The sequence below is a fragment of the Chiloscyllium plagiosum genome, unplaced genomic scaffold, assembly GCF_037043375.1.
Source record: "Chiloscyllium plagiosum isolate Xiang-an unplaced genomic scaffold, Cpla_swu_hap1 HiC_scaffold_42, whole genome shotgun sequence".
NCBI lineage: Eukaryota > Metazoa > Chordata > Chondrichthyes > Orectolobiformes > Hemiscylliidae > Chiloscyllium > Chiloscyllium plagiosum.
In genome coordinates, this window is record NW_028270180.1 from 6273237 (window position 1) to 6285668 (window position 12432).

General features: G+C 47.1%; 1 protein-coding gene across 5 annotated transcripts in view; it reads left to right on the forward strand.

Moving 5' to 3' along the window:
- fam169b (family with sequence similarity 169 member B) overlaps window positions 1-12432 on the forward strand; it is a 40284-nt gene that overhangs the window by 16005 nt on the left and 11847 nt on the right. For 3 of the 5 annotated variants that reach the window (XM_087982152.1, XM_087982155.1, XM_087982151.1), the window contains exons 5-6: window positions 2940-3111; window positions 10755-10937. In XM_087982152.1, the coding sequence (XP_087838278.1) occupies window positions 2940-3111; window positions 10755-10937 (355 nt within the window). The remainder of the gene's footprint in view (window positions 1-2939; window positions 3112-10754; window positions 10938-12432) is intronic. The other 2 variants (XM_087982153.1, XM_087982154.1) reach the window with 2 other exon arrangements.

The following is a 12432-nucleotide window of genomic DNA, read 5'->3' on the forward strand; positions in this document are numbered from 1 at the left end:
CACTGGGATTTGATTCGGTGTGTAATGTGGGCGGATTGACACTGGGATTTGATCCGGTGTGTAATGTGGGCGGATTGACACTGGGATTTGATCCGGTGTGGAATGTGGGTGGATTGACACTGGGATTTGATCCGGTCTATAATGTGGGTGGATTGACGCTGGGATTTGATCCAGTGTGGAATGTGGGTGGATTGACACTGGGATTAGATCCGGTGTGGAATGTGGACGGATTGACGCTGGGATTTGATTAGATTAGATTAGATTACTTTAGATTAGATTACTTACAGTGTGGAAACAGGCCCTTCGGCCCAACAAGTCCACACCGCCCCGCCGAAGCGCAACCCACCCCTACCCCAACATTTACCCCTTTAACCTAACACTATGGGCAACTTAGCATGGCCAATTCACCTGCCCCGCACATCTTTGGACTGTGGGAGGAAACCGGAGCACCCGGAGGAAACCCACGCAGACATGGGGAGAATGTGCAAACTCCACACAGTCAGTCACCTGAGTCGGGAATTGAACCGGGGTCTCTGGCGCTGTGAGGCAGCAGTGCTAACCACTGTGCCACAGTGCCGCCCACTTGATCCGGTGTGGAATGTGGGCGGATTGACACTAGGATTTGATCAGGTGTGTAATGTGGGTGGATTGACACTGGGATTTGATCCGGTGTGTAATGTGGGCGGATGGACACTGGGATATGATCCGGTGTGTAATGTGGGTGGATGGACACTGGGATATGATTCGGTGTGTAATGTGGGTGGATGGACACTGGGATATGATTCGGTGTGTAATGTGGGTGGATTGACACTGGGATTTGATCCGGTGTGTAATGTGGGTGGATTGACACTGGGATATGATTCGGTGTGTAATGTGGATGGATTGACACTGGGATTTGATCCGGTGTGTAATGTGGGTGGATTGACACTGGGATTTGATCCGGTGTGTAATGTGGGTGGATTGACACTGGGATTTGATCCGGTGTGTAATGTGGGTGGATTGACACTGGGATTTGATCCGGTGTGTAATGTGGGTGGATTGACATGGGATTTGATCCAGTGTGTAATGTGGGCGGATTGACACTGGGATTTGATCCGGTGTGGAATGTGGGCGGATGGACACTGGGATTTGATCCGGTGTGTAATGTGGGTGGATTGACACTGGGATTTGATCCGGTGTGTAATGTGGGTGGATTGACATGGGATTTGATCCGGTGTGTAATGTGGGTGGATTGACACTGGGATATGATTCGGTGTGTAATGTGGGTGGATTGACATGGGATTTGATCCGGTGTGTAATGTGGGTGGATTGACACTGGGATTTGATCCGGTGTGTAATGTGGGCGGATTGACACTGGGATTTGATCCGGTGTGGAATGTGTACGGATTGACACTGGGATTTGGTCCGGTGTGCAATGTGGGCGAATTGACATTGGGATTTGATCCGGTGTGTAATGTGGGTGGATTGACGCTGGGATTTGATCCGGTGTGTAATGTGGGCGGATTGACATTGGGATTTGATCCGGTGTGTAATGTGGGTGGATTGACACTGGGATTTGATCCGGTGTGGAATGTGGGCGGATTGACACTGGGATTTGATCCGGTGTGTAATGTGGGTGGATTGACACTGGGATTTGATCCGGTGTGGAATGTGTACGGATTGACACTGGGATTTGGTCCGGTCTTTAATGTGGGCGGATTGACTCCGGGATTTGATCCGGTGTGTAATGTGGTTGGATTGATGCTGGGATTTGTTCCGGTGTGTAATGTGGGTGGATTGACACTGGGATTTGTTCCGGTGTGTAATGTGGGTGGATTGATGCTGGGATTTTATCCGGTGTGGAATGTGGGTGGATTGACACTGGGATTTGATCCGGTGTGGAATGTGTACGGATTGACACTGGGATTTGGTCCGGTCTTTAATGTGGGCGGATTGACTCCGGGATTTGATCCGGTGTGTAATGTGGTTGGATTGATGCTGGGATTTGTTCCGGTGTGTAATGTGGGTGGATTGACACTGGGATTTGTTCCGGTGTGTAATGTGGGTGGATTGATGCTGGGATTTGATCCGGTGTGGAATGTGGGCGGATTGACACTGGGATTTGATCCGGTGTGTAATGTGGGTGGATTGATGCTGGGATTTGTTCCGGTGTGTAATGTGGGTGGATTGACACTGAGATTTGATCCGGTGTGGAAAGTGGGCGGATTGACTCTGGGATTTGATCCGGTCTGTAATGTGGGCGGATTGACACTGGGATTTGATCCGGTGTGTAATGTGGGCGGATTGATACTGGTATTTGATCCGGTGTGTAATGTGGGCGGATTGACGCTGGGATTTGTTCCGGTGTGTAATGTGGGCGGATTGACACTGGGATTTGTTCCGGTGTGTAATGTGGGCGGTTTGACGCTGGGATTTGATCCGGTGTGTAATGTGGGCGGATTGACGCTGGGATTTGATCCGGTGTGTAATGTGGGTGGATTGACACTGGGATTTGATCCGGTCTGTAATGTGGGTGGATTGACGCTGGGATTTGTTCCGGTGTGGAATGTGGGTGGATTGACACTGGGATTTGATCCGGTGTGTAATGTGGGTGGATTGACACTGGGATTTGATCCGGTGTGGAAAGTGGGCGGATTGACTCTGGGATTTGATCCGGTGTGGAAAGTGGGCGGATTGACACTGGGATTTGATCCGGTGTGGAATGTGGACGGATTGACATTGGGATTTGATCCGGTCTGTAATGTGGGCGGAGTGACACTGGGATTTGATCCGGTGTGTAATGTGGGCGGATTGACGTTGGGATTTGATCCGGTGTGGAATGTGGGCGGATTGACGCTGGGATTTGCTCCGGTGTGGAATGTGTTTGGATTGACATTGGGATTTGATCCGGTGTGTCTGGTTCTGGGGTTGTTCTGATTGATTCCGTGTGGATTCCTCAGGTACAGTCAGTTGGTGAACGGATTGTGCTGTATCTCCTCAATCAGATAATTTACGGAAAGTGGGAGTTTGAACTGGGCAGCATTCCATTCGTTCCTCATCCTGAAAAGCAGCTCGCCAAAATCTTCTGGAAGGACAGTGAGGCTGTTGGGTTCTACACCATGAATCAGAAAGGTAACATTCTACTCTCCAACCGGGTGGCTGGTCACATCCAGGTGAGATCCACTAGATTCCTGCTAAACCCAGCTCCTGGACACACTGACCAGATCAGAATAACACATTTAGACCACAACATCACTAATGCCTCCATATCACAAGTTACTTGGGAACATATGCCCAAGGAACAGTAATAAATCATTTTGCTGTTGAACCTGCCTCTCCATTCAGTCAGGTCATGGCTGATGAGATTGTACCTTTCAATCCATACTCCCCCTCATCCCTGATAACCTTTCACCCATTTGTCACACCGAGAAACTGTCTTGAAATTATTGAAAAACTTTCCTTCCACCATCGTTTCTGGAAGAGAATTCCAAAGTTTCATGACCCCCTCAATAAAAAAATATTTGTTAACTTTGCTTTTTCAAATGCTTGCAGAAACTTTTGCTGTCTAATTTCATATTTCCAGCCAACTTTCTCCTGTACACTAATTTTTTTGTTTGGTCATTCCTTGCAGTTTTTATAATCTGTCCAATCGCTGACCTGCCATCAGACTTTGCATAGTTACTTGTTTTTCCTTTGCATTTGATACAATCCTGAACATTTCCAGTTACTCACGTAGAGTGGCTCTTGCTTGTTGGAATGTGTCTATTCTGTCTATTCTGAAATGTCTCCCATAAGTGTCTGCCATTACAGCTTTATTGACATATCCTTTAACCAGGTTTGCCAGCCCTGCTTCCTTGTCTTCATTAAAACTTGTATTTAAATTTAAAACAAAATATCTCAGACTCACTCCTCCATCCTTCCAACTGAATATAAAATGCAAATATGTTATGTTCACTGCACCTTCACTCTCAGATCAGGATGTGGAGGTGCTGGTGTTGGATTGGGTTGGACAGAGTCAGAAGTCACACAACCCCAGGTTCAAGTCCAACAGGTTTATTTGAAATCACAAGCTTTCAGAGCACTGCCCCTTCATCCAAACTTTCACCTGACTAAGGGGCAGTGCTCCGAAAGCTTGTGATTTCAAATAAACCTGTTGGACGAGAACCTGGGGTCGTGTGACTTCTGACTCTGTCCAACCCCATCCAAGACCGGCACCTCCACATCATGGCCATTGTCAGTTCTGAGGAAGGGTGACTGGAACCAGAAGATTAACTCTGCTTTCTCTCCAAGGATGTTGTCAGACTTGCTGAGATTCTCCAGCAATTTCTGATTTTGTTAGAAATTATTTACCTCTATTTGCGTTCTCAGATCATCTGCATTGTTTAAATGTTCCATGCATTCAGACAGGGAGCCTTTATTTTTGTCCATTTTTCATGACCTCTGATCTTATTATTTGATATTCAGGATATCCTTTCCTGCTGTGGTCTGTTTACCATCTCCTGTACTGCTGTGATCTGTTTATCATCTCCTGTACTGCTGTGATCTGTTTATCATCTCCTATACTGCTGTGGCCTGTTTATCATCGCCTGTACTGCGGTGGTCTGTTTATCATCGCCTGTACTGCTGTGATCTGTTTATCATCGTCTGTACTGCTGTGGCCTGTTTATCATCGCCTGTACTGCGGTGGTCTGTTTATCATCGCCTGTACTGCTGTGGCCTGTTTATCATCTCCTGTACTGCTGTGGCCTGTTTATCATCGCCTGTACAGCTGTGGTCTGTTTATCCTCTCCTGTACTGCTGTGGTCTGTTTATCATCTCCTGTACTGCTGTGGTCTGTTTATCATCTCCTGTACTGCTGTGGCCTGTTTATCATCGCCTGCACTGCTGTGGTCTGTTTATCATCTCCTGTACTGCTGTGTTCTGTTTATCATCACCTGTACTGCTGTGGTCTGTTTATCATCTCCTGTACTGCTGTGGTCTGTTTATCATCGCCTGTACAGCTGTGGTCTGTTTATCATCTCCTCTACTGCTGTGGTCTGTTTATCATCACCTATACTGCTGTGGCCTGTTTATCATCGCCTATACTGCTGTGATCTGTTTATCATCACCTGTACTGCTGTGGCCTGTTTATCATCGCCTGTACTGCTGTGGCCTGTTTATCATCGCCTGTACTGCGGTGGTCTGTTTATCCTCTCCTGTACTGCTGTGGTCTGTTTATCATCACCTGTACTGCTGTGGTCTGTTTATCATCTCCTCTACTGCTGTGGTCTGTTTATCATCACCTATACTGCTGTGGCCTGTTTATCATCGCCTGTACTGCTGTGATCTGTTTATCATCACCTGTACTGCTGTGATCTGTTTATCATCACCTGTACTGCTGTGGCCTGTTTATCATCGCCTGTACTGCTGTGGTCTGTTTATCATCACCTGTACTGCTGTGATCTGTTTATCATCACCTGTACTGCTGTGGCCTGTTTATCATCGCCTGTACTGCGGTGGTCTGTTTATCCTCTCCTGTACTGCTGTGGTCTGTTTATCATCACCTGTACTGCTGTGGTCTGTTTATCATCACCTGTACTGCTGTGGTCTGTTTATCATCACCTGTACTGCTGTGATCTGTTTATCATCTCCTGTACTGCTGTGGTCTGTTTATCATCTCCTGTACGGCTGTGGTCTGTTTATCATCACCTGTACTGCTGTGGTCTGTTTATCATCACCTGTACTGCTGTGATCTGTTTATCATCTCCTGTACTGCTGTGGTCTGTTTATCATCTCCTGTACTGCTGTGGTCTGTTTATCATCACCTGTACTGCTGTGGTCTGTTTATCATCGCCTGTACTGCTGTGGTCTGTTTATCATCACCTGTACTGCTGTGATCTGTTTATCATCACCTGTACTGCTGTGGTCTGTTTATCATCTCCTGTACTGCTGTGGTCTGTTTATCATCACCTGTACTGCTGTGGCCTGTTTATCATCGCCTGTACTGCGGTGGTCTGTTTATCCTCTCCTGTACTGCTGTGGTCTGTTTATCATCACCTGTACTGCTGTGGTCTGTTTATCATCACCTGTACTGCTGTGATCTGTTTATCATCTCCTGTACTGCTGTGGTCTGTTTATCATCTCCTGTACTGCTGTGGTCTGTTTATCATCACCTGTACTGCTGTGATCTGTTTACCATCTCCTGTACTGCTGTGGTCTGTTTATCATCACCTGTACTGCTGTGGCCTGTTTATCATCTCCTGTACTGCTGTGGCCTGTTTATCATCACCTGTACTGCGGTGGTCTGTTTATCATCACCTGTACTGCTGTGGTCTGTTTATCATCTCCTGTACTGCTGTGGCCTGTTTATCATCACCTGTACTGCGGTGGTCTGTTTATCATCACCTGTACTGCGGTGGTCTGTTTATCATCACCTGTACTGCTGTGGTCTGTTTATCATCTCCTGTACTGCTGTGGTCTGTTTATCATCACCTGTACTGCTGTGATCTGTTTACCATCTCCTGTACTGCTGTGGTCTGTTTATCATCACCTGTACTGCTGTGGTCTGTTTACCATCTCCTGTACTGCGGTGGTCTGTTTATCATCGCCTGTACTGCTGTGGTCTGTTTATCATCGCCTGTACTGCTGTGGTCTGTTTATCATCACCTATACTGCTGTGGCCTGTTTATCATCTCCTGCACTGCTGTGGCCTGTTTATCATCTCCTGTACTGCTGTGGTCTGTTTATCATCACCTGTACTGCTGTGGCCTGTTTATCATCGCCTGTACTGCTGTGGTCTGTTTATCCTCTCCTGTACTGCTGTGGTCTGTTTACCATCTCCTGTACTGCTGTGGCCTGTTTATCATCGCCTGTACTGCTGTGGTCTGTTTATCATCGCCTGTACTGCTGTGGCCTGTTTATCATCTCCTGTACTGCTGTGGTCTGTTTATCATCACCTGTACTGCTGTGGTCTGTTTACCATCTCCTGTACTGCTGTGGTCTGATTATCATCTCCTGTACTGCTGTGGTCTGTTTATCATCACCTGTACTGCTGTGGCCTGTTTATCATCTCCTGTACTGCTGTGGCCTGTTTATCATCACCTGTACTGCTGTGGTCTGTTTATCATCGCCTGTACTGCTGTGGTCTGTTTATCATCGCCTGTACTGCTGTGGTCTGTTTACCATCTCCTGTACTGCTGTGGCCTGTTTATCATCGCCTGTACTGCTGCGGTCTGTTTATCATCGCCTGTACTGCTGTGGCCTGTTTATCATCACCTGTACTGCTGTGGTCTGTTTATCCTCTCCTGTACTGCTGTGGTCTGTTTATCATCTCCTGTACTGCTGTGGCCTGTTTATCATAACCTGTACTGCTGTGGCCTGTTTATCATCGCCTGTACTGCTGTGGTCTGTTTATCATCTCCTGTACTGCTGTGGTCTGTTTATCATCTCCTGTACTGCTGTGGTCTGTTTATCATCACCTGTACTGCTGTGGCCTGTTTATCATCTCCTGTACTGCTGTGGTCTGTTTATCAACTCCTGTACTGCTATGGCCTGTTTATCATCACCTGTACTGCTGTGGTCTGTTTATCATCACCTGTACTGCTGTGGCCTGTTTATCATCTCCTGTACTGCTGTGGCCTGTTTATCATCTCCTGTACTGCTGTGACCTGTTTATCATTGCCTGTACTGCTGTGGTCTGTTTATCATCTCCTGTACTGCTGTGGTCTGTTTATCATCTCCTGTACTGCTGTGGTCTGTTTATCATCACCTGTACTGCTGTGATCTGTTTATCATCGCCTGTACTGCTGTGGTCTGTTTATCATCGCCTGTACTGCTGTGGTCTGTTTACCATCTCCTGTACTGCTGTGGTCTGATTATCATCTCCTGTACTGCTGTGGTCTGTTTATCATCACCTGTACTGCTGTGGCCTGTTTATCATCTCCTGTACTGCTGTGGCCTGTTTATCATCTCCTGTACTGCTGTGGTCTGTTTATCATCACCTGCACTGCTGTGGTCTGTTTATCGTCTCCTGTACTGCTGTGATCTGTTTATCATCTCCTGTACTGCTGTGACCTGTTTATCATCGCCTGTACAGCTGTGGTCTGTTTATCAACACCTGTACTGCTGTGGTCTGTTTATCATCGCCTGTACAGCTATGGTTTGTTTATCATCGCCTGTACTGCTTGTGGTCTGTTTATCATCTCCTGTACTGCTGTGGTCTGTTTATCATCACCTGTACTGCTGTGATCTGTTTATCATCGCCTGTACTGCTGTGGTCTGTTTATCATCACCTGTACTGCTGTGGTCTTTTTATCATCTTCTGTACTGCTGTGGCCTGTTTATCATCTCCTGTACTGCTGTGATCTGTTTATCATCGCCTGTACTGCTGTGGTCTGTTTATCATTGTCTGTACTGCTGTGGTCTGTTTGCCATCCCCTGTACTGCTGTGGCCTGTTTCTCATCACCTGTACTGCGGTGGTCTGTTTATCATCACCTGTACTGCTGTGGTCTGTTTATCATCACCTGTACTGCTGTGGTCTGTTTATCATCGCCTGTACTGCTGTGGTCTGTTTATCATCGCCTGTACAGCTATGGTTTGTTTATCATCGCCTGTACTGCTGTGGTCTGTTTATCATCTCCTGTACTGCTGTGGTCTGTTTATCATCGCCTGTACTGCTGTGATCTGTTTATCATCGTCTGTACTGCTGTGGTCTGTTTATCATCTTCTGTACTGCTGTGGCCTGTTTATCATCTCCTGTACTGCTGTGATCTGTTTATCATCGCCTGTACTGCTGTGGTCTGTTTATCATCGTCTGTACTGCTGTGGTCTGTTTGCCATCCCCTGTACTGCTGTGGCCTGTTTATCATCACCTGTACTGCGGTGGTCTGTTTATCATCACCTGTACTGCTGTGGTCTGTTAATCATCACCTGTACTGCTGTGGTCTGTTTATCATCACCTGTACTGCTGTGGTCTGTTTATCATCGCCTGTACAGCTATGGTTTGTTTATCATCGCCTGTACTGCTGTGGTCTGTTTATCATCACCTGTACTGCTGTGGTCTGTTTATCATCGCCTGTACTGCTGTGGTCTGTTTATCATCACCTGTACTGCTGTGGTCTGTTTATCATCACCTGTACTGCTGTGATCTGTTTATCATCTCCTGTACTGCTGTGGTCTGTTTATCATCACCTGTACTGCTGTGATCTGTTTATCATCGCCTGTACTGCTGTGGTCTGTTTATCATCACCTGTACTGCTGTGGTCTGTTTATCATCACCTGTACTGCTGTGGCCTGTTTATCATCTCCTGTACTGCTGTGATCTGTTTATCATCGCCTGTACTGCTGTGGTCTGTTTACCATCACCTGTACTGCTGTGATCTGTTTATCATCGCCTGTACTGCTGTGGTCTGTTTATCATCGTCTGTACTGCTGTGGTCTGTTTGCCATCCCCTGTACTGCTGTGGCCTGTTTATCATCACCTGTACTGCGGTGGTCTGTTTATCATCACCTGTACTGCTGTGGTCTGTTTATCATCACCTGTACTGCTGTGGTCTGTTTATCATCGTCTGTACTGCTGTGGTCTGTTTATCATCGCCTGTACTGCTGTGGTCTGTTTATCATCTTCTGTACTGCTGTGGCCTGTTTATCATCTCCTGTACTGCTGTGGTCTGTTTATCATCACCTGTACTGCTGTGGCCTTTTTATCGTCACCTGAACTGCTGTGATCTGTTTAGCGTCACCTGTACTGCTGTGGTCTGTTTATCATCACCTGTACTGCCGTGGTCTGTTTATCATCACCTGTACTGCCGTGGTCTGTTTATCATCACCTGTACTGCTGTGGTCTGTTTATCATTGTCTGTACTGCTGTGGTCTGTTTATCATCGCCTGTACTGCTGTGGTCTGTTTATCATCACCTGTACTGCTGTGGTCTGTTTATCATCACCTGTACTGCTGTGGTCTGTTTATCATCGCCTGTACTGCTGTGATCTGTTTATCATCGCCTGTACTGCTGTGGTCTGTTTATCATCGCCTGTACTGATGTGGTCTGTTTATCATCTCCTGTACTGCTGTGGTCTGTTTATCATCGCCTGTACTGCTGTGGTCTGTTTATCATCGCCTGTACTGCTGTGATCTGTTTATCATCGCCTGTACTGCTGTGGTCTGTTTATCATCGCCTGTACTGCTGTGGTCTGTTTATCATCGCCTGTACTGCTGTGGTCTGTTTATCATCGCCTGTGCAGTTGCCTTTATCTTTGGCTTTGATGCAGCTTTTGCAGGTGTTTTTGAATCATCCTGCTTAGAGAGATGTTATCAAACACCTTCGGAGCAGATTGTACTTGAACCTGAGCCTCCTAGTTCAGAGATAGGGACATCACTACCACACCATAGGAACCCTCTACTCTTTAATTTCCCGCAGTTTCCCAAGTTTGGTCCCTTCCCCCCACATTCAGTTTAAAAGTTACCTCAATAGTTAACAATCGCAGTTCACCAATTAACCTGATAATTGGCACCTTGAGATCACAAGTTGAGCCAGTGACTGAAATCCCGATAGAATTCGGTGCAGTCACAATGGGTCCCTGAGCAGACAGCTAGACGTGGGACTTAATGACATTGCAGATGTTACCAAAAGGTGGATTCAGACACAAACCTTAGTGATGTGTTGACCCAAATGTGGGGTTTCCATATCCTGTTTGCAGTTTTTCCTGCTTTGCTCCTTGGGGAAATCTGCTTGCTCCCATGTGAGTCTGTAATGTGTTTTGTAATGGATGGATACTTTCTGCTTGCATTGATCCAGGGAGTCTGTGTACGGACCGCACCAGCCAGTGTTACCAGCTTCCTGTATTGGACACTGTGTTTGTCAGACAGACTCACCGACGCCAGGGCATTGGGTTGAAGATCCTGCAGGATTTCTGTAGCGCCTTCCGTGATGATGAAGCTTTGGGAATCAGCACGCCCATCTCTGTCACCATGTACAAAGGTGCAGCAGATTAACACCCAGAACGTACTGATGGGGAGAGAGTGGATAAGCAGGAACACGACTGAGCAAGTAATATAGCGGGGCCCAGCCAGCGGTCTGGGGAAAGATATTCATAAAATCTGCGATGATAAAACTGGCCTCAGTGATGGTGCCGAAGAAACTGTCATCAGTTGTTGAAAAGTCCCATCTGGTTCAGGGAAGAAAATCTGTCATGGTCCTGGTCTGATCCACATGTGATCCCAGCATCACAGCAGTGAGACTGCTTCTTTACTGCTCCCTGAGATGGCTGATTGAGCCACTTAGTTCAAGGGCATTTGAGGATGGGCAATGAATGTTGGACTTGATAGTAAAGCCCCATGTCCAATGAAAGAATAAAGAAAAAAGCCCTCAGCTCCTTCACTGTGTCCTGCATGGCTTGATATTTGAGGCCAGGAGCAAAGATGGTTTGCTTCAATTGTCCTGGGCACTGCTGAATCCAGGCGCTCTGGATTCGGGCCCACTCCAAGGAAGCTGTGTTCACTACACGGCAAAACAGACTGAGCAACATTGACCCCCTGCAAGTCCCCCCCCCGAGCACCTCAACATCCTGACTAGGGAGAATATCAGAATTCCCTCAGCGTCACTGGGTCAAAATCCTGGAATTCCTTCCCTAAGGGCATTCTGGGTCAACCTACAGCACACGCACTGCAGCAGTTCGAGAAGGCAGCTCACTCCCACCTTCTCCAGGACAGGCAATAAATGCTGGCCCAGCCAGCAATGCCCACAGCCCATGAAATAGTGTTTAAGTCATCATTCTGCAAATTCTACCAAAACAGCACCAGATACCCAGATTCCTTTCCATCTTGGTGCGACTGTCTGTGTGGAGTTTGCACATTCTCCCGTGTCTGCAAGGGTTTCCTCTGGGTGCTCCGGTTTCCTCCCACAGTCCAAAGATTAGGTTAGATGGATTGGCTGTGTTAAATTGGAATAGTGTCCAGGGATGTGTAGGTTAGGTGGGTTAGCCATGGGAAATGCTGGGTAAGAGGGATAGGGCCGGGAGGTGGGGGTGGGTCCGGGCGGGATTCTGTTTGGAGGGTCAGTGCAGCTGTGATGGGCCAAATGGCGTCTATCTGCACTGGAGGCGTTCTATAATTCTATGACATGCAGTTGGCAATAAGGGATGGAGAGATTCCTAGTGGTGTGAAAGGGTAACGTTGGAGCCTCCAGTACCCAAGATTCCACGCTCCAACTCATAGACTGGCTGTGTGAACTGTAACACATTACCATCAACATCTACCCTATCCAATCCCTCAAACAGCTCAATTAAATCACTCTCTGTTCCTCTGTCAGTTTGTATCTGAGCTTTGACTCATTTCAATGCTCTCTGAAGATAACCTGTGAAGTACAATGCTTAGGAATTTGAGTATTAGACTGTCTAGGGAGACATGGAGACCAATATCCATCAATCAGTCCTGAGCTCCCTCCCTGTGGGAGAGTATCTACCCCAAAGCTGTCA